General features: G+C 41.5%; 1 protein-coding gene across 3 annotated transcripts in view; it reads right to left on the reverse strand.

Moving 5' to 3' along the window:
• Positions 1 to 23111, reverse strand: part of GRIN2A (glutamate ionotropic receptor NMDA type subunit 2A) — a 446460-nt gene that overhangs the window by 92429 nt on the left and 330920 nt on the right. For all 3 annotated transcript variants that reach the window (XM_079944201.1, XM_079944202.1, XM_079944200.1), the window contains exon 6: positions 513 to 718. In XM_079944201.1, the coding sequence (XP_079800327.1) occupies positions 513 to 718 (206 nt within the window). The remainder of the gene's footprint in view (positions 1 to 512; positions 719 to 23111) is intronic.

Below are 23111 nucleotides of genomic sequence, written 5' to 3' on the forward strand. Positions count from 1 at the left end.
CAAAATGGAGAGAAGCTTTGAAAATTCTGAAAAGTTTGGATCTGGGAAATAAAAGAGAGGTGGAAGGAAGTGGTAGATATGGTTTGGGGGAGGGAGCAACCAGAAAAATACAAAAGAAATAATTATTCTAGGAAATATTGAAGGGGAGGGTTGACTTACCATACTGGTTAAGAATATGGTGGTGGAGTCAGATGGACAAGTGCTTGAGTCCCGCCTCTTCCATCTACTAGCTAAGTGGCTTTGAACGTGCTTCTTAATCTTCTCATAACTCAGTTTTTATCATGTTTTAAATGGGCAAAACCATGCACCTCGTATTGCTGTTGTTGGAATCAAATGAATGCAAACCACCTGGTGTAGTTCCAGGTCTTTTAAACAAATCTATTTTTATACCCACCTATTATAATATATTTTATATTACATTCTATTATTATTGTAGAGATACCACTGTTATCAGTGATACAGGCTATTGTAAAGGATTGGGCACATTCAACCGACAGCCTCCCTGGACTCACTTGATTCTGATGAACTTCCGACATGGCACAGTGTTCCTCACACACGTCTCAGTCAGCGGGTCTATGTCTTCCACGATGACAAAGGGGGCCTCCTCCAGTGTGACGATGCTCAGATGGTTGTCGTCTGGCTCACAGTCTGAAAAGGACTTGTACCTGGGCCACACGGCGTGCCTCAGGCTCAGGGTGTGGTTCTCCCACTTGCCCACCTGGTATAAAGAGAAAGACACACCTGTGCTTTCCGGCACCACTGGCTTCCAGAAAGGTGAGTCCTCCCCCGTAAGAGGTATGGGAGAAGAACCCCATCATCTTCAGGGCTTTTCTGCTACCTACCTCAACGTACACTTCTGTTTATATGCTAAGAAAGATGAGGACAAAGGGAAAGCAGAATACTGGGCCGCTCCCATGCCCTGGACTCTCCCCAGACTAATAAATACGGGGGTGGTGACAAAGCACTGATGCCGCTGGAGATCCCCAAGTGATTGTGATGTCCTGCCAGAGCTCAGGCCCACTAATGTCATGAAAAGAGCAAGGACTTTTAGAATCAGAGGTCTAGGCTTGAATCCCCAGATCTGCCACTTACTAGCTGTACAACACCAGGCAGGCTTTTAATCACTATGAACATCTGTTTTCTCATCTGTAAATAGACACAATTCCACCTACTTTATAAGGATGTCGTGGGAATTAAATAAGGCAATTCGAGAAAAGCATATAGGGCAGTGCTCAGCACGTAGTAAGGACTCCAAACTCTCCCTTTTAAGTATAGAAGAGAGTCAGTGAGAGGGAGAGAGATTTTAAAAGTGCTAAGAAAAAGAAAGAGGAAAGGGGAGAGGAAGATGAAGTCCAAGGGCAAAAAAGAGGGAGGATTGGCAGGAGAAACAAGGGGGTAGAGCAGGTGAGCAGACGAGAAGCCTCCCTTCAAGCTCAGATACGGTTCTATTTAAGTTGAAATTAAGGTGAATTTTTCTTAATCCAGCACAGAGTGGAGACTTTTACTGCTTACTGTACATCAAGACCTGTCAAAACAGAATCGATTGTGTTCCCTCTGAGCAGCTGTCGGCATCTTAGTGAAATCAAATTGAAGGCTGTATGTTTTGAACCTTAATTTTATTTGACAGCTTCTTGGCACTCTCGCACACACACTGGGAGAAAACTGCCCCCAGCACCGCACTTTGTGCTTCCTCCTCCCGTTCCCAAGTGCAACTGCTCGACACCACAGAGCAGCGCTTTATTTGTAACACAAACCTCAAGGAAAATACCTCGTCTGAAGAGCAAAGTGCCAAGTCCAGCCTTGTCTGTGTTCACATGACCCACTCACCTCTCCTCCTGTAATGTGTCACCAGAAATGAATCTCAGGCCCTTAAAGAGAATTCAGACACGCTGGACACCAGGAGAGGTGATAGGTGGCAGGAGAGAAGGCAATCAGTGCTCTGGAAGATGACATCATCATTTGGACTGGAAAATGTTTGCTGCTTGTAGAGAAACATGCCACGTGGCCAATTACAAAACTGTCCAGCTTCACTGATACCTTCCTTTTTAAGTTAGGAAGGGCAGTAGAGTAATTTGGTCAAGCAAACACGTTCATCTCCTCAGGCTGTGATGTAACATAGGCTGGAGAGAATGTGGAGCCCATCAAATTCTTAATTCATTCAACATAGATTTACTGAACACCAGCTATGTGCGTGCTGACACCAGCCCGGGAACAATGAGGGATAAAACAGAACGATTCCTGCCTTGTTGGAACCATCAGTCAGCTGCTGGACAAAGACCAAGCCAATAATAATAAACATGCAAATAGATAAAGAGATATCCAAGCTCTTCCTTTTGGAACATGTTATACCCATCTCTTTCTTTTTCATCTCCCTTAGAAAACTCAAACGTAGCCTTCAAAAGAGCCTGGGCAGTTCAGTGGGTAAGACAATGGCTTTTGGAGTCACACAGAACTAAGTGCTAATCCTGGCTTCATCCATTAGCTGAGCAGCCTTGGGAAAGTTGCTTAACCTCTCTGAGCTTTGCTTTCTCTATCTGTAAAATGTGGATTGCAACAGGATATGCTTTCAGAACTGTAGTGAGATTTGAATGAGCCAAAAATGTCCTTGAAGCCTTGAGCACAGAACTTAACCTGTAACATCGTGGCAGCTGCTATTATTTTATTACTGTAGGTGGCATTTAAGATACAGCTCAACTATCACCTAATCTGTAAAAGCATTCCTGTCTTCCCTGGTAACAGAGAACTTTGCTCGCATCTCCACCACAGCATTTGATGTTATACTTATAATAATGTCACTTTTGGGCATGTCTGTGTCGTCGGGAAATGTGCCAATATTACCACTTAGTTTAATCCTACAGATTCCACGTGGTAAGGATTATTATTCCAGCGTCACACTTCAGCAAACGGAAGCACAGAGAGGTTATGTAAACTGCCCAAACTTGCACAGCTAGTAAGTGGTGGATCCAGAGCTATACCATGGAACTATGTGAATCCAAAGGTGCTTTCCCACTAGTGTTTCTATTAATTGATCTGCAGTAATCATGTTATTGCTCCAAGACCCTTTCTTCCTTTCGGAGACAGCTCCTTAAGTCCCAAGGTAACATAAATAGAGGCAAAGCCCGTTTAGCCAGCAGAATCTTTGGTGATGTCACTGACCATGTCACATACCCTACACCATGGGAGGCAGGCAAAGCTTCCAGCCCAAGGCTGACTCATGGAGAGAGAGGCTGCAAAGGTTTATGGGTTCCCAGAGTGCAATAACTTCCTGAATCTCCTCTGAGTTCCTCTCTCCCTTCCCAACACGTCTAAGTAAGCACCCATGGGTCAGCCAAGGAGGGTGGAAGCAAGTGGTGGCGGGAAAACTTGATCAGGAGCTGAAGCTGCTGTGTAAACACCGCCCTAGATCCTGAGAGCTCTTACCTCCTTCTCTGAGTCTGACAGGCTCCTGTTCCAAACGCCAAAAATCTCAACTCCAGGATCTTATATACCAGATAGGGGAGAAACAGACATCCTTCGCTTTCCCCTTCTATGTTTCTATTTACGAAGGACTACATAACTGAGTCTGGAGTCTGTAGACAGGCTTAATAGAGACTCGTTTACTCCATAAATGTTTACTGAGTGGCTACTAGGTGCAAGCACTGCGCTCGGCACTGAGGGTACTGCAACGCAAGCAGCACAATTTTTACTTGCAAGGAATTTTTATGCTAATTGGAAAGACAGACATGAGTCAAATAACCACATAAAAATATACATCGTACAAACTGGGAGGAAGAAATAAAATATGGGTCTAAGACTGGAAAAAGGGGGAAAGAAATCACATAAGTCTTCCCCAAGAGGTGGCACTTAAGCTGAGACTAGAAATCCAAGATGAGTGGATGAGGGGGTAGAGGGAGCAGAGGCAGGAAGAGCCCTCCAGGCTGGCAGGGGCCAGATGACGCAAAGCCTAGCAGGTCCAGTTAAGGAGTTGAGATTTGCCGTAAGAGTTAATCTAGTCTGTTATCCAGAATGGAAAAAGAGATGAAGAAATCATCATGAACATGGGTCCATATATAACTTGCCCAAAAGTGGAAGCTTCTTGCCCCCTCCATTCTTTTTTTTCTTTTTTTTATTATGGAAAAACTTTAACTCATACAAAAGTAAAATACTAGAATGTATCTCCATCTTCCCGTTATCGAGCTTCATTAATGACTAACTCATGGTCAATCCTGTTTCATTTATACTCCCAACCACTCCTCCCATATTATATTGAAGGAAATCTCAGACATCGTAACATTTCGTTCACAAATCCTTGATTTGATTTAAATACCTAATTTTCATTTGCTTAACAATATTATACCTCAACAACCTATGTGTTTGTGTATATGTTTCACTCATTAGATTGTGATTCCTCAGTCTAGCAGGGATATATATATATATTATATTATATATATTAATATATATGTATATTAGTTGGTTTCTATGTCCACAGCTTCTAACTCAGGGCCTGGCACAGCTGGATAGGTGTTGATGGAATGAATGAACACACCACACTTAGCAGAGTCTGTAACATTTGATGACAGTGGTTTGTGTCTGCTAATCCCAAACTCCTAATTTATCCCTCCCTCTCTTTCCCTTTGGGTATAAACCATAGATTTCTTTTCTATGTCTGTGAGTCTATTTCTGTCTTGTAACTAAGTCATTTGTATCATTTTTTTTTAGATTCCACATATAAGTGACATCAGATGACATCTGTCTTTCTCTGTCTGACTTGACTTCATTTAGTACGATAACCTCTAGGTCCAGAGATTATTAGGCACTATCCTTAGCACTATTTTCATTCTTATAAACACCCTATACACAAGAAGAAGGTGTGGGCAGATGATTTTTATCTCTATCATGAATTTTGGACTTGAAAACAGTCCCAAATTCCCCCAACTAGGCTGTGTGGGAGAAGAAAAAAAACCTTTATCTTCAAAATAAACTGGATTTTGGTGATAAACCTTTAAATGTTTTCAGCTAATAAACTGAAGTTTTGAGGACCAAGAAAAATAATTGACCTCTAATGGAGGAAAGTGATTTTGTTAAAAGAAGTGGAGAAAGGGGAAATTAACTTTGTAATGATTTTTTAATCTGTTCTTACTAATAAAATTTAAACGGTGTGCTTTTAGAAATCTAATTCCTCTTCAGCTCCTAGGAAGTGTTTTGTGACAGAGCAGTGATTACTTATCAAAACGTTCACCCAATATTTTCTCAGAGGAAAAGATAATTTCATCTCCAGAAACTGTCAGAAGTTAATATTCATCCCTTAAGGTCTGGTTAAATCCATAGCGATGTCACAGAGGCTGCGAGAGGCTGGAAGAAATGAGGTTAATAGATGTTTGTGACTCTCCTTTCAGAGGTATGAGCGCTTGACTGTATTTGATCTATTCATGAAATGCTTACAAGACACAGTTAAAATCACCTCACAACTGTTCTCTCCCAAGCCACTCCCTAAAAACGTGTATCTAAACACCAAAATCATAGATCCACCTCTACTCAAATCCTTCCATGACTCATACTGCCCACAAAATCAGTCAGACTCCTCTTACATTAATGGACTCTAGAGTATAGGTCCCATCAACCTCAATACACTGTCCTCTCTCTCTATCACTTTGTTGATTTCTCTTTTGCACACCCTATACACACCCTCACACTAAAACATATACATCTACACCTTCAAACACACATATGCTTACGCCTACGCATACTCACACACGTATATACACATATATGTATGTGCATATGTGTATACAGTTAACCCTTGAGCAACGTGGGGTTTAGGAGCACCGACCCTTCGTGCAGTCAAAAATTTGTGTATAAGATATAGTTGGTCCTCCATAACCATGGTTCCTCCATAGCTGCGGATTCAACCCACTGGGGATCGTGTAGTACTGCAGTATTTACTACTGAAAAAAAATCCATATATAAGTGGATTCAAACCCGTACACATGCACACATATATATATCATATATTTATACATCTATACATGAACACACAGCTACACTCGTACCTACCTGAATTCACAATACACACATATATACACTCACCTCCACACACGTACAACTACACACACACACATGCCTAACACACACCTACACTCATACCTCTACAAACATGCACAATACTAAGCCACAATGATGCTTTTCACTCTCACCACACATACCCTGAATGACACCCATTTCCCCGCCTTTGCCTGCACTACTTCTACGTGAAATTCCTCTCCTTATCATCTCCACTGACTGAAATCCTACCCACTCTTTCCAGGTACAGCTCAAATACCGTCTCTCCTCTGCAGCTTAATACTCCAGCTGGAATGCATTTTGTTTTGTTTTGTTTTTTTGCGGTACGCGGGCCTCTCACTGTTGCAGCCTCTCCCGTTGCGGAGCACAGGCTCCAGACGCGTAGGCTCAGTGGCCATGACTCACGGGCCTAGCCGCTCCGCGGCATGTGGGATCTTCCCGGATCAGGGCATGAACCCGTGTCCCCTGCATCGGCAGGCGGACTCTCAACTACTGCGCCACCAGGGAAGTCCTGGAACGCGGTTTTGAGCATTCTCTTTTTCCCTTGAATTCTCTCGCTTGTTCATTCATGAGCTCAATACACATGCGTCCAGGGCTTTACATTGTGCCAGGCACTCCAGGAGGCTCTGGGGCTACAACTGTGAACAGTGCAGGCTGGTCCCAGTGCTCAGACTTTCTAGTCTGGTTAGAGAAGAGGAGTTAAAGCACACTGGCCATGAGATAACATGAGATAATAAATGCGGTAACTGCCATGCTGGGGTGGGCACAGGATACTACTGGAGCAGAGAGCTTCCTGCTCTGCAAGGAAACCAAATATGTTTCTAAAGGAATTGACTTCCAACCATGAGCCATACCAGCATGGCAGATGGAGATGGGGATTACTGAAGATTTTTAATTAGGGGAGGGATACAATCAGTCTGACGTATTAGGACACTTCTTCCCAGTGCAGTGCAGAGAAAGGGTTTGTGCCTAAAAGATTCTGAAGGCAGAGTGATGGGTCAGGAGGCAGCTGCATTAACCTGGATGAGTCTGGCATAGGGCCGCATGGGGAGGGGGCATGAACTCACAGGATCCCAAAGTGGTGGAATCAATACAACTTAGAGACCGATTGTGTATCTGTATGGGGGTGGGGATTAAGGGCTCAGTTTGCCCCGTATTATAGAATCTCTGGCCTGGCCAGCCTTTCACACAACATGACCCACGTCGGCTGTAGTACAGTGTTCACCACATTCCAGTTCAATAAATATCTGCTGAACTGAACTCAATTCAGAAGACAGCACTGGCATCAATTTTTACTTAGAATTCAAAGTTAAAAGAGGAGAGTTGCCTGTTTACTCAGATCCTCTCCTTGGAGACAAGACAATAGGGATTGTAAAATTAAAAATCAGAGATGAAATTTATCAAAACCGACAATGAAAGCAGAGTTCACGCTGCCTGTGCTCCAGCTTGACTGGCCCTGGTTAGCTCTTTGAGTGATTTCATAACCAAGGGGGAAACAGGTCCTAAAACAAACACTTCACATGTGCAAAACACCGGAAAACATTCCAGATAATAAGCAGGGATTTACTCCCTAGGTGGAGAAAATGTGAGTAATTAACTCTTCAGGAAGATGAATTTCAGGAGAAAAACAAAGCAAACAGGAGGCCAATTTCTCTCCACCTGAAATATAAAGTCTTCTAAAGGACATAAGATAAATGTCCATGAAGGAAATTTAAAATGACTTAAAGTCCGTATTTAGCTTAAATAGCATCACCGGTTGGCATCACTTCCATGCCTCTGCATGCAAATGCAGAGCTGATAGCAGGCTTACACATGAGTAATTTTGTGTCTTCGGTTGCTGCTCGAAGCCAAAAGTAGATCTGAATTTGATTGACCTGGAAACTACAACAAAGGTGTCTGAGCCACAACCCTGACTTGATATTAAGTTGAAATGTGCTCTATCTGGAGTAGTTTGCAGTTGAGTCGTGACTTTTTTGTGAACCAAAACCCGATCTAAAGTTCGTTCAAGACAGCTAGAGTCTGCTGAAACCAGATGTCACATTGCACCCCAGATTTCCCCTGCATGGTATATTCAAACAAGCTTCTACAATAAAACTGCTGAAAAGCAGGTGTGGACCAAACCTACTTTATCTTCAGTGCCATGGGGTCTCAGACGGCCACTGGCAGAGTGAAACGAAGAATTGCTTTTCAGGTGTTAAAGTAAAGCACCTGCTTCCTTTGAATGCACTGTCTTAAATGCGATTACTGAAGGTAGTGGGATTATGAGACTTTAGCAGGAGTAAGAACCTCTCCTTGGGGGCTGATTAAGAATGTAGACTCCAAGGGGAAAGAGGGGGGAGGGATAAATTAGGAGTATGGGATTAACAGATACACACCATTATACATAAAATAGATAAACAACAGTGATTCACTGTACAGCACAGGGCACTATATAGGTCAGTATCTTGTAATAACCTATAATGGGAAAGAATCTGAAAATACACATATATAAATAACTGAATCACTTTGCTATACACCTGAAACTAACACAATATTGTAAATCAACTATACTTCAATTAAAATAAATGAATGAGTGAATGAACGCAGACTCCTAGATCGCTGGAGTGTATGCATCAGTAAATGTGGGATGAGGCTTGGGAACCTATCTTTTTAACCAGGATCCCAGCTCATTCTGTTCTGGGTGATCTAAGAGACGCACCTAAAGGATCCTATGTATGGCTACCAGCAGGATTAAACACAGCATAAGGAAAAGATGGGAATCTTTCTTCTTGGGTTTCTTATGTAACCAGTAGCAATTGCCAGCAGATCTAAATGAGTTGAATCAGCTGTTAGAGCCTTAATTAAATTCCTCTCAGCTGAAATTTCAGAATTGCCTGATTGTTATACAGCTCACATTGGAGCAGTTGATTTTTTTTCTCCTATAATAACTGCTCTCAGGATAATCTAATATCTTTATGGATAGTGACATCGGCTGTCTTAGGACTCAGCACTGATCTGGTAATTCATGGAGACGTGTTTTGATCACCGTTATTTCCTCGAACAACCTGCCTATTGCTTCCATTCTCCTCTTGAGGTTCATTCAACACGAGAAGAGCTCAATGCTCGTTCAAGCTCAGATTTAAAAGTGCAAGTCTCTGGAACAATGAGCCTCCATTTTCTTCAGAAGTTCACTTATTATCTTCAGTTCTACAAAGTTCCTCTGTTCCCAGGTCCCTGGGGATGGAGAGAAGCTCTACTTCTTTGGTTTACTTTTAATTATTTATGTGATCTTAAAAAGTGATGTGTCCTGGTCATTAGCTAAACAGTTAATAGTGTTTTCTTTCTCTCCTTTGGCTCCATGTTGGAATCATTTAACATTAGAGACTTGAAAAATCAGCAAAAAATAAAAAGGATCCCTCTCTCAATTACTAATTAATTTTTGAACCCTCTCCTGGGAGTCCTTCATTATGTAACTTCTGTGTCAGTATCAGTCAGCCCTCCAATGGACTTTAATAATTATTAAATAATGAATAAGTATAATAACTGGCATGTCTTGAGACACTGTGATCACCCCAACACGCACTTCCTCATTTTACCCTCACATCCCTGTAGGGAAAAGGTCATCATTACCCTCATTTTATAGATTGGGAAACTGGGAGCTGATGTGACTTGCCCAAGATCAAAAAAGCAAGAGAGAGCATCTGGAGGCTGAGCTCAGGCCATCTGACTTGAGAGACTGGGGTCATCACCACTGTTTGATATTCCCAAGGTTGCCATCAGATTTGGTCTGGGAAATATTAAGGCAAACAAGGGAAATGAGGGAACATTCTACGGATCAACTGGAAAGACCCTGGTGCGAGTAGCGATGCCCTGAGGAGCTGGGATACCTGAGCTCAGCCTCCCCAGATGCATGGCCTGTCCCCTTGGGAGAGGGGCAAGGTGCTCTCTCCCTGTGAAATACAGGAGGAGGAGAGAGAACAGCCAGAGGTGGCTATCTTGTGGTTTTCTTTCATGTTTTCCAGTTGTTTCCTCAGTGCGCCTGTGACTTGATTCTTCTAAGGACCTTGAATTCCACCCTGGGCCATGTCTCTGACAGCAGCGCTGCAGTGAGCACTTGCAGGCTTGAGGTTGCTAACATCGACATCCAAAAGGCGATTAGAATAATAGATCAGGGAAAAAATCAGCCGCTCAAATGTGAACTGTGTGACAATTAGGTAATTTGGGGACTTCAACCAAGAGGAATGTAATTTAGGGCTCTAACAGCTGATTAGACTTTTTCTTCGCCTCTGTGGTAATCTCCATCCATTACGTAAGGGGCCTTAGAAGGGAGGATTCCATCTTGCCTCTGTCACACATTGTACCTGAGATGCTGACGGCCAAGACGATGTGACTCTGTTTACATTGCTGCATCTGTTATCATTAAAATTTGGACTTAAACTTGGTTGAACTCCTGAAAAGGCTGTTGCCTTGGCGAAGAAAACCAGGAAGCCTATAGGTCTGCAAAAACACTTCAGGAGGAGATGTGAAGGAAAATGGGATAAACACAGGACCTGGAGTGAGGGGGGGGATAAGCACCTAATATTGAACGAGAACTTGACCTAAGGACAGTCCTCTATGATAATAGTAGTGATAACCAGGGTTATTTTTTTAACACCTTTGCAAAGACAATTTAGAAATACGGAAAAGGTTTTTCTTTTGACCTTCTAATGTACTTTTCTGAGTAAATTTCAAAGATCGGTGTAGTTTCTACTTGTAAGATAAATGAAATACCGTTTGCGATCCGGCAGAGTAAATAGCTCTTTTTTGAATATTTACTTGAAGGATATTTAGCAGCTCTTTGCTCCCTTGGCAGAGTTGGTAAGAGTTAGGAGGTGGTCAGGAGCCCTCCAGAGCTGGGCTGATAGCTGAGAGGGCCCTTCATTCATTGGGATTGTCAAGTCATTCTTACCAGCCCGAAAATCATGACGAGGCTGGATATGAATACAGGTGTGACTCCTCCTCTTACTCTTGGGCAGCTTTTTTTTTTCCCATGAAAACCTTGCAAAGTGGTAAAAAAAAAAAAACAAAAAACTGGGGGCTGAGTGTGTAACAGTTTATAAAAGGAGATAAGTTCCAGGTAATTAAATTGGAGACTAAGGGAACAGGAGACTTCAATGCATCAAACCTGACAGGGGATAGAACGGGCCAAAGGCTTGTTGATTTCCTCACTCAGTGTTATGTAAAAAAGCCAGTTCCGTTTGGATCTCAGCCTGAACTTTCAAAGTTAACCTCATTGACAGTGTCTGCAGAGTTTTAAAATAAGGTTTTAAGACCTGGGGGTATTGATCAGTTGCAAAGTATTTAATTCTCTCACCCGTGAAAAGTTATTGGGTTGTGAAAGTTGAAGGGTTTGGAACACTTGCTGTCAGGTCTCTGATGGGCATTCGTTCTTTCACATCTGGGGCAAAATAATACATTTAAGTCTTTGAGATGGACGTTTTCCTCCTTCTAAATGAAAGGGCGAGCCAGGGGTTGGTGCCTGAGGCCTTGTTGGTTATTACAAAGATGCTAACAAAATGCTTGTGCATGGGTGAAATCCATCCCTGTGATGAAATGCACCCGGATCAGAATTTCAATTCTCCTTAAATAAGATGGTATTTTGACAGTCGTTTTTCTTTGCTCAGCTCGGGCCCCAAACTACTTTGCTCCAGGCTTGTCTGAGTCCTAAAGTATTCCAGTGAGAGGATCCTTTGAAACACTAAAGCCAACGGAAGATTTAATGGTGAGGGAACAGTAATAAGCTTAACCACAGCTTTGCCCACTGTTAAAAACATGATTATTAGAAGGCGGTGCAGGAGACAAGGATCCCCTTGGGATGGGCCAGATAAGACTTGCTATTTCAGAAAACTGAGCCTAAGTAGCCCTCCACTGTCAAACCAATTTCATTCAAACTGATTATCCTCATCTTGGACACTAATTAACAATGCCAGAGCCCCACAGAGTTACTCGGATGAAATGAAAATCTTGGTGACCATCCAGGGAGCTACTTGGCATTTCTTATTGAATCATACTGGCAAACTCATAGTTCAAAAGAACCCTAGACTTGGAGTCAGAAGACTCAAACTCAAGTTCCGTGATGATGCCTGTGAGCTATGTCACCTTAGTTAAATCAAAACTTTTCAGATTCACACAAAGTATAGCCAAAGGTAGAAGCCCAAGATCCCTGTTGATTCTGAGTGTTAACAACCAATAAGCAAAGCTATTCTCTAGGCTTTCGGTCAGTTAAGGTTGGATTACATTGACTCTTTGGTTAATCTCCTCAACAAATGTTTATTGAGTGCTTACTATGTGCCATACATTGTCCTAGCACTGGTGATACAGCAGCAAAAGGACTCTAAGCTGGGGACTAGCAAACTTTGTCCCAAGGGCCAGTGGTTTTTATACAGCCCATGAGCAAAGGGTGGATCTTATATTTCTAAATGGTTGAAAACAATGGAAAGAATAATGTTTTGTGACATGTGAAAATGATATGATATTTGAATTCCCATGTCCATAAATAAAGTTTGATTGGAACACAGCCATGCTCATTTCCTTATATGCTGTTTATGGTTGCTTTCACACTAAAACAGCAGAGTTTGAGTACTTGCCATAAAGACAGTATGGCCCGCCAAGCCTGAAATATTTACTAGCTGTCTTTTGTATAAAATGTTTACCAAGCCCTGATCTAAGTCTCTGTGTGTAAGCAACCCCCCTACTAATAGGGAAAATAAAATACAATGCTCTCAGAATGTTATAAAATAAAACAGAAAATGACAAGTGCCAAAAAAAGGAAAGGTGAAGTAGATGCAAGGGAGCATCAGAAGTGGAAGAGGAGATCTGGTGAGAGAGGGGAGACCTTATGAGAGGAACGGCAATTGAGGGAAGTTGTAGAACAGGCAGAGGAGCTGGAAAATCAGTGTGGAGAGAAGAGACTTCTAAGTTGAACAGACAGTGTGGACAAAAGCATAGCAGTTGGGCTTAAGGGACATGTTTGTGGACTAGGAATTTGCCCGAATTGGATGAAATACACAATGTACAAAGAGGATGAGAGAGAAAGAGGAATAAAGGGATACAGTGGGACAAGATTATAGCAGCCCCTGGATAGTAAGCTGAAATTGCTATGTGCACATTGCAATTTGGTTGCATTTGAGTTCAAACTGGCAATTGGCCTTGGGATCCCTTGATGACTTAGCACTTGGGGATAATATTGGTGATTTCATACATGTATGGTTGGTATTTGTCAGCTCCCACATCTTTTGGAATTGTCCTGTTTTCAAATGATTGTATCATATCCTTCATAAATACATTCATATTTGCCAGACTATCTGGATAAAGTTAGAGGTCAGTTTATTGACCTCCTCTCCACAGGCCACCTCCAGCCCACTTTAGCCACTCATTCCCATGAGGGGTAATTCACTTAGAATTGCTTGATTCAATGATTCTCAATTTAGAAAACCCCACAGTGCTCTCACACTGCTATTCTCATGTCTCTTCTCCAACATCATTTTGGCCATGGTCCCAGGGCCCTCTCTTTCCTCCCAGTTGATCTACTCATTCATGCCTTCACCTCCTCCCCATTCCAACCCAGGCCTCTTCATCTACCACATCAGTACATGTTCTTCCATATCCGTAACTACCCTGCCCCCACTTTGTCTTCCTGTCATACCTCCCTGGTACCACCTTCTGCCAACTCAGTCAATCCAAACACTTCCTCACCTGAAAACCACCGAGTATAGGTGGAAAACATCACGTAACCGCATAGCTGAATACTCTTTTGAATGTAAGGACCCCGTCTCTGACCAAAAATTCTTTTCCTTTTTCCTGATTGGCCATCTTACATTCCCTAGGAAGTATTTCAAACCTTCACACCTGCCCATGAGGAACTGCAACTCTGACAGCTCCATCCTCACTTCCAGCTGATGAATCTGCCTCTGACTTCACAGTCTATGGACAACCTGCATACCCTACAAACTTACCCGCCTTGGCACACGTCTTCCTTCTCCCCTCCTCCACTGATGACAGAGGCCTCTCTCCTACTAATCCCATCATCTGTGAGCAGGACACAGTCCTCTTCTGCACCAACCTCTCCTCTAAAACTGGCTTCAACAAGATCACCAGTGGTCCTCTCATTACTAAAGCTAACAGGTGCATCTATTTGACACTGAGACCCACTCCCATCTTCCCTGAGTCTCCCTGCCCTAGACAGTCATGATCCTACCCTTTCCAGGCTCGTTCCTACCTCTTTGACTTCTCCAGCTCCGCCAAAATACAAGCTTCTCTTTTTTTTGCACACGTTTTACATGTCCTGACCCTCCCTCCTGTCCTCAGACCTCCATGCTCAGGCATCTACTACTCACCCTTCTGTTATCATCTCTATATTGACCATTCTCAGACATGGCTGTCTTTCACCAGCTCCTCTCTACTGCCTCCAGGAAACCTCAAACTCAACAGGCTCAGAGCAGAACTCATCATCTTACCTTCAATTTTTTCATTAATTTTATTAAAACTCCAAGCCCAGGTCTTATATACCAAGATGTCATTTAGGAAATGCACTTGCTTTTTTCCCCCAAAGGGAGACAGATAAGTTCTTCACTTACTCTCTCTATTTTAGATAGAACTGATATTGCCTATTAATATAATTCTGCACACAGAGAAGGTCTTGCCAAAAGCAGCCTGGTGTTACTTTAGCTCTATCAATAAATCCAAAGGCCTGACAATTATTTTTAATTCCATTTGCTGGCTTGAGGTTATGCACAATTAATACACACTATTAATTTCATAACTATAAATGTAACCCAAGCTTTCTTGGATCCTTATGCCCCAAAATGAAACCTTATGAATGTACTTTTGAGTTCTCAACTGGTTAAGAAGCTGTATTGTGGGAAAAAAGAAAAGAAGTAGAAAAAGGAAATTTCAGATAAATTTCCAAGACACATTTGGAAGAATCATCCTGGCCAGAGTGCTAAATGTCATTATGAGGTTAATAATATAAAATCCCCAGAATTTATATAGCCCTTTGTGGGTTACAAGTTGCTATTTATTATCTCATTTCATTTGGCCTTCATTGCAGAGAGTCACACAAAGGTGGAGATATTATTACAACTTTTCAGAGCAGTAAACTAATGTTCATTCAAGTAACGTGGACCAGATAAGGACAGCAAATAGGTGAAAGAACTAGAGACAGTTTTCTGTCTGCTGGCCCAGGACTTGCTTAATTGCCTATGTTTCAGTATTCAACTCCTTACACGGGACTCAAAGAGAAAACAAATACAATGATTCTTTAGTATGTTCATCTTTAAACTTGAAGCCCAACTCCTCTGAGAAAAGAGAATGCCAGCAGTAGGCTTCCAGAAACCCACTCAAAATGCAAAAACAAACAAACAACAAAAACAACAAAAAACCCTTGATAATTGTCATTAAAAAATCCACACTGTACTTTGCATAATGGCTCCCATTTGTTAAACTTTTTCTACTACGTACTAGGCCCTTTGCTGGACATTTCACATATGTTATTTATAATCCCTCAAGTTATGAAGTGGCTGGGTGACCGTGTTGCAATTAATTCACTTCTCCAGCCTCAGTTTTCTCATCTGTAAAATAAAACTAATTATGAAATCTACCATTTAGGGTTCTGGTGAACATAAAACGTGATAATGTATGTAATATATTTGGCTCAGGGCCTGTGGCACAGTCAACGCTCAGAAATTGTTAGGCTCAACATCATCCTCAATGGTGAAAAACTGAAAGCTTTTCCACTAAGATCAGGAACAAGACAAGGTTGCCCACTCTCACCACTCTTATTCAACATAGTTTTGGAAGTTTTAGCCACAGCAATCAGAGAAGAAAAGGAAATAAAAGGAATCCACATTGGAAAAGAAGAAGTAAAGCTGTCACTGTTTGCAGATGACATGATACTATACATAGAGAATCCTAAAGATGCTACCAGAAAACTACTAGAGCTAATCAATGAATTTGGTAAAGTAGCAGGATACAAAATTAATGCACAGAAATCTCTGGCATTCCTATACACTAATGATGAAAACTCTGAAAGTGAAATCAAGAAAACACTCCCATTTACCATTGCAACAAAAAGAATAAAATATTTAGGAATAAACCTACCTAAGGAAACAAAAGACCTGTATGCAGAAGATTATAAGACACTGATGAAAGAAATTAAAGATGATACAAATAGATGGAGAGATATACCATGTTCTTGGATTGGAAGAATCAACATTGTGAAAATGACTCTACTACCCAAAGCAATCTACAGAATCAATGCAATCCCTATCAAACTACCAATGGCATTTTTCACAGAACCAGAACAAAAAATTTCACAATTTGTATGGAAACACCAAAGACCCCGAATAGCCAAAGCAATCTTGAGAACGAAAAACGGAGCTGGAGGAATCAGGCTCCCTGACTTCAGACTATACTACAAAGCTACAGTAATCAAGACAGTATGGTACTGGCACAAAAACAGAAAGATAGATCAATGGAACAGGATAGAAAGCCCAGAGATAAACCCACGCACATATGGACACCTTATCTTTGATAAAGGTGGCAGGAATGTACAGTGGAGAAAGGACAGCCTCTTCAATAAGTGGTGCTGGGAAAACTGGACAGGTACATGTCAAAGTATGAGATTAGATCACTCCCTAACACCATACACAAAAATAAGCTCAAAATGGATTAAAGACCTAAATGTAAGACCAGAAACTATCAAACTCTTAGAGGAAAACATAGGCAGAACACTCTATGACATAAATCACAGCAAGATCCTTTCTGACCCACCTCCTAGAGTAATGGAAATAAAAACAAAAATAGACAAATGGGACCTAATGAAACTTCAAAGCTTTTGCAAAGCAAAAGAAACCATAAACAAGACCAAAAGACAACCCTCAGAATGGGAGAAAATATTTGCAAATGAAGCAACTGACAAAGGATTAATCTCCAAAATTTACAAGCAGCTCATGCAGCTCAATAACAAAAACAAACAACCCAATCCAAAAATGGGTAGAAGACCTAAATAGACATTTCTCCGAAGAAGATATACAGACTGCCAACAAACACATGAAAGAATGCTCAACATCATTAATCATTAGAGAAATGCAAATCAAAACTACAATGAGATATCATCTCACACCAGTCAGAATGGCCATCATCAAAAAATCTAGAAACAATAAATGCTGGAGAGGGTGTGGAGAAAAGGGAACACTCTTGCACTGCTGGTGGGAATGTGAATTGGTTCAGCCACTATGGAGAACAGTATGGAGCTTCCTTAAAAAACTACAAATAGAACTACCATATGACCCAGCAATCCCACTACTGGGCATATACCCCGAGAAAACCAAAATTCAAAAAGAGTCGTGTACCAAAATGTTCATTGCAGCTCTATTTACAATAGCCAGGACATAGAAGCAACCTAAGTGCCCATCATCGGATGAATGGATAAAGAAGATGTGGCGCATATATACAATGGAATATTACTCAGCCATAAAAAGAAACGAAATTGAGCTATTTGTAATGAGGTGGATAGACCTAGAGTCTGTCATACAGAGTGAAGTAAGTCAGAAGGAAAAAGACAAATACCGTATGCTAACACATATATATGGAATTTAAGAAAAAAAAATGTCATGAAGAACCTAGGGGTAAGACAGGAATAAAGACGCAGACCTACTGGAGAACAGACTTGAGGATATGGGGAGGGGGAAGGGTGAGCTGTGACAGGGCGAGAGAGAGGCATGGACATATATACACTACCAAACGTAAGGTAGATAGCTAGTGGAAAGCAGCCGCTTGGCACAGGGATATCGGCTTGGGGCTTTGAGACCGCCTGGAGGGGTGGGATAGGGAGGGTGGGAGGGAGGGAGACGCAAGAGGGAAGAGATATGGGAACATATGTATGTGTATAACTGATTCACTTTGTTATAAAGCAGAAACTAACACACCATTGTAAAGCAATTATACCCCAATAAAGATGTTAAAAAAAAAAAAAGCAATTGTTAGGCTCTTTGTTTTCACTATTTGGAATTATTATATATCAGAAAAACAAACTGCGTGCTTTTCCCACTTGCATCCTCTACCTCCCACAGCACTGGGTGATGTCCCCTGCATTTTAGAATTTGATTGAGGAATATAACAGAACTTAGTGGTCAAAGCATGGGTTTCAGAATCAGAAAAATGGGGGTTCAAAACTCGGTTCAGATTCTTGGAAATTAACCAGTTCTTTGTATTCTTTAGTTTTCTCATTTATAGAATGGGGATATTAATAGTACCAATCTCATAAGATTTTGTATGAATTAGGAGAAATCATGTATCTAAAGCTCCTTCTGACATACAGGAAGCATTTAATAAATGCTAGGATTAATACCCTTACAGAAACCCCACGGGGTAGGTATTACCATTGGCTCCGTTTTACGGATGGAGACACTGATTATCTGAGAAATACAAAGAATGGCAACTTTTCAGGGTTGACTTGGGTCTCAGAACTATCAACTCCTATGAAATTGATCAAATACCCCTCTCTCCTAACTGTCTCAGCTACTAACCAGTGCCAGGCTCAATGAAGCGGGAACGAGGGCATCAGCCCATTTCTGCTAACAATGGTGCTGACCTGGCTTTGCCTGCATGTACCACTCTCTTATCTTTGGACACTGATTTGGGAGTTGGGCTCTGGATTAGACCCATCTTTGTCTCCAACTTCTGTCCTGATTGATTTATAGTATAACTGGATGGGTGTCCCACATTTTTGAATCCTCATCCAGTTTCAACGAGGTGACAATTTCTGAATGCAAAGGTCAGGGTGTCATTTTGGTAATGAAACTCAAATCCTTCTGTGTTGATTCAAGGCACCAACTCGAAACCATCTGTGGAGAGAGATGTGTACAGTCCCTGCCAAGGAACCCTGGTCAAGTTTCTTACTCTGTCTGAATCTCAGCTCCTCACTTGTTAAAACAAGGTAAATGTTCCTGCTTTTCCTCTAGGAAGGGTGGTTGTCAGGATCTCTTATCCAAATCCAATTCTTGCTCTCCTTTTCTACCTGGTATCTGCCTGTCCTGTTTTCTTCAAACACACTTTAATCATGGAAAGAAAAAATATGCCGTCAACTATAATCTACTGTGCACATAGAGGCCAGTACGGTGGGGAATGATATGGAGAATCAGGATTCTTCCAACTCAGATTGTCTGTTTCAACTTTAAAGTTAAAAACAGCATAATCAAGGAGACATTGTTTTCTTCAAGTCATTTTACAACTCCCTTCAAGGGAATGAGAATTGATTCTCTCGTCTTTTCCCAACTTCAGGATTTTTTCCCTTACATGCATTTCCAATGGAGTGTTTATTTGCACACTGAGGGAAATCAAGATGATTCAGCCCCTACCTCCTTCCTTCTCAAACAGGTCCATTCCATCTTTCTAATTTGCAGAATTATAATTCAAATGGAAGGAAAATAGACTCCAAGAACTCTATAGATATGATTGCAATGAGTTTTAAAACACATTTTCAAAAGACAACGGCTACAGATAATGAACGTATGATGGAGTAATGAGGAATGAACACACAGCATATTGTAGGAGTGGAGGGCAACTGACAGCTTTAAGTTGGCAGAGGAATGCTGACTGGTTTTGCACAAAGATGCGAGAGGCTGATTATATGGCAGACTTTCATGCAACTCAGTAGAATGTTCTGGGCTAAGATCAGGAAGAGATGCCTGGTTCAGTGGAGAATCTTGTACCTCTAACAGCCCATCTTGCAAATACTGAGATCATGTCCACCATGCAGGGATGGGGGCTCCCAAGGTAGGTTTTCATAATTAAAGCAATCACAACCTTCATTATCAATATACAAAGAACCCCCAACTCTACCATATGGTGTTGTCAAAATAAAATTGACTTTATCATCTGACAGACCTGAGCTGGAATCTAGAAGTTGCCACTTACTTGCTTCTGTAACCTTGGGCCAGTCATCAATCTTCTCAGAGCCTCATTTTCTTTATATATAAACTGGGGAAGGCATGATAGTACTCATGTCAGTATCTGTTTAAAAGGGGTCAAAGTAATGAATATAAAGCCCCTAGGCTATAACTAGGACGCAGAAATTATTATGTTTTATTATTAATGATTTTTAAAATGTGGGGAAATATATCAAGGTATCAGATAGCCAATTTTCTCGTCTTCAGCATCTAGAAAGCACAGTAAGTCTTTCACAGGTTAGAGATCAACACTCAGAATATTCAATCTTTTTCTATCTGCCTTTCTCTCTGGCCCAACCCAGGCTCCAAAGCCAAGAAAAACAGCGTAGTGGGAAGTGCAGCTTCTGCTGCCAATAGCACAGATGAGAAAACCAAGCTGCAGCTACAGAAGGCAGCCTGACACAGCCACTTGTAGACAGAAGCAGACTGCTGGGGTAGAGTACTCTTCACTGTTCTGCCTCTTTTCTTACAGACAAATGTCATTCCTGTCCGCACCATCAGCATGTAAATGAGGGAAATAACAAACATGACAGACACAATGCTGAGAAAGTAGAGAGCAGGTCCAGACAGCAAATCATGGAGGTCTGGTGGTTGTAGGTGGGTGGGAAGCAATCCAGCTACAGCTAGCTAACTGGATAAATTGTGAAATGAGGAACAAATAATAAGGGGCTTCAAATGTTTGTGATTCAGTTAATAAAATGGGCCAAATGATCTTCACACTTTAGATAACTCTTCTTCATCCTTTAGGACTCAGGACATATGTTAGCTCTTTCGAGGAAGCCTTTTCTCATCCCTTTCCTAATACCCAGGCTGGGTAGGTGTCCTGCAGTGCCCTGGGCTTACCTCTACTATTAACACCCATCTATGTTGCAATTGAAAGTTCATTTCTCTGTCTCTCCCACTAGACTGTGACCTTCCTGAGGGTAGGGACACTGTATTATTCATTTTGGCTTCACCCACACCTACCCCCAGCCTGGCACAGAGTAGGTACATGGCAAACAGATCAGCAGTGGGTAATTGGGGGGGGCGTCGAGAGTGGCTGACCAGGTGGATGGATGAAAGTTGGTTGGTCAGATGGGTTGATGGATGGATAGACGGACGGATGGTTTATTATGTAGATGACTGATCACTGGATGATTGGCTGGGTGGACAGATAAATAAACATATAGATCAATCACATGGGACATTCGTTGTTAATAATTAATGTATCCTAAAGAGTAAGATTTAAGTCTACAAAAAGGGCTAGGTATTGTCTGTCATTCATTCCCTCCACTCAACCTCCAAGGAAGATAATATTCACAAGAATCTCTAGGTCCTTTATGAAAATTCCCATCATTCATCCTAGAAACTGTGTCAAGTGGCGGAATGAGCACCAGACTGGGAGACTCACAAGACCTAAATTTGAATATTTTCTCAGCTATTGAAAAAATGTCACTGAATATCTCCAGGTCTTCCCTACTCAACAATCAGAGAATACCACCTACATCATAGGGTTATCACTGTAGCTGAAGTGAAATAATAAATATAAAGCCAATGTTGTAAGGTTTGGCTTATAGTAGGTGCTCAACAAATGCTTACCATTTATTTGCCTTATATTCAGAGGATGTCTAAATTCAATCCCCTTACTCTACTCACTTTCAAAATTATTTTAGAAATTTTGTATCTTTTCCCTGAAAAAGCTTGCTTGGAGCACCAATATACCAATCAGATAAAGCTTTACCATCTCTGGCTATAGCTGGATCTTGTCTCATTAACCCCTATCCAGTCAGAGACCCCTGTGGCACTATGAAAGAAGCTAGCATTCCAGGGAACATAGTTAGAAAAAAAACCTTTCTCCTAGATAATGGAGGAAGTCTATTCTACGTTCTGCAGCATTGAGACTAAAGCCTGGTGTTCTCCTCTCATTCTCTCCTTTCCTCCCTTCCTCCCTCCCTCTCTTTCCCCTCTATCACAGGAGCTCAGGGCTTTGCATTCACTTACAACACTGAAGAGTTGATGACCCAGTCAGAAAAAGAAAAAGGTTTTCATCTGTCTGTTCAGGAGTTTCTAGAAATACTTCCAACTGAGAGGCTCTTTGAATAATTTACTCATCTGAGATCATTTCAATAATCTATTCACTCATTTTCATAATTGATGGCAAGGCAAGCTGTCAAGGGTACAGCTTTTGTCTTACATTTATACCATCTGTCAGCTTAATTATGCCCCTTCACTCTCAGACAGCTTCCTTATCAAACTGGGTTTGTGAGTTGGGTAGAGATGGATACTCCAGATGACATACTGGTTGATTCTGGTTCTATTGTAATACTGTTTATGTTCAAATTCTGCCTTCACCATTATATGACCTTGGGCAAGTCATTCATTCCATGCAGCTTTCACGTTCTCTCCCATAATATGGAGCTCTAATGATAACTGGAGCTGGCATTTACTGATCATCTACTATGTGCCAGTCAGTGTTCTAAGCACTTGACATAATATTTTGTTTAATTTTCCCAACAACCCTATGAGGTAAGTACTATTATTACCTCCCTTTTATATATGAGAAAGTGCAGAGAATATTGTGATATTTAAGTGAGATAATGTATTGAAAACACTCTGCTTGGTGTCTGGCATATAACAGGAGTGTAACAAATGACAGCTGCTGCCATCATGACCCCCTGTCAATCAACAGAACCATCATCATCATTGCCATCAATCATCTTTGTCATCAACATTCCCATCAAGGCATGTTCCCATAGAGATGTCTTTTCTATGAACTGCTCTTTTTTAAATTTCAGAAATCTAGAAAACTATTAGCAGACTATTGCCTTGCAGAAAAGCATGGTTCAATTGCTGTTCTTTTTGGAGTTAGGCTTATATTACAACTGCAAGAAAGAAAGGAACAAAGGAAGGAAGGAAGGGAGGGAGGGAGGAAGAAAGGAGGGAGGGAGGGAGGGAGGGAGGAAGGAAGGAAGGAAGGAAGGAAAGAAAGAAGGAAGGAAGGAAAGAAGGAAGGAAAGAAAGAGAACCATGCAAGACAGAAACAGATACACACACACACACACACACACACACACGGAGGTGGCATTACTCATTTCAGTTTGATGTGTTCATTTGCTATAGACCTAT

The sequence above is a fragment of the Stenella coeruleoalba genome, assembly GCF_951394435.1.
Source record: "Stenella coeruleoalba genome assembly, chromosome: 15".
Lineage (NCBI taxonomy): Eukaryota > Metazoa > Chordata > Mammalia > Artiodactyla > Delphinidae > Stenella > Stenella coeruleoalba.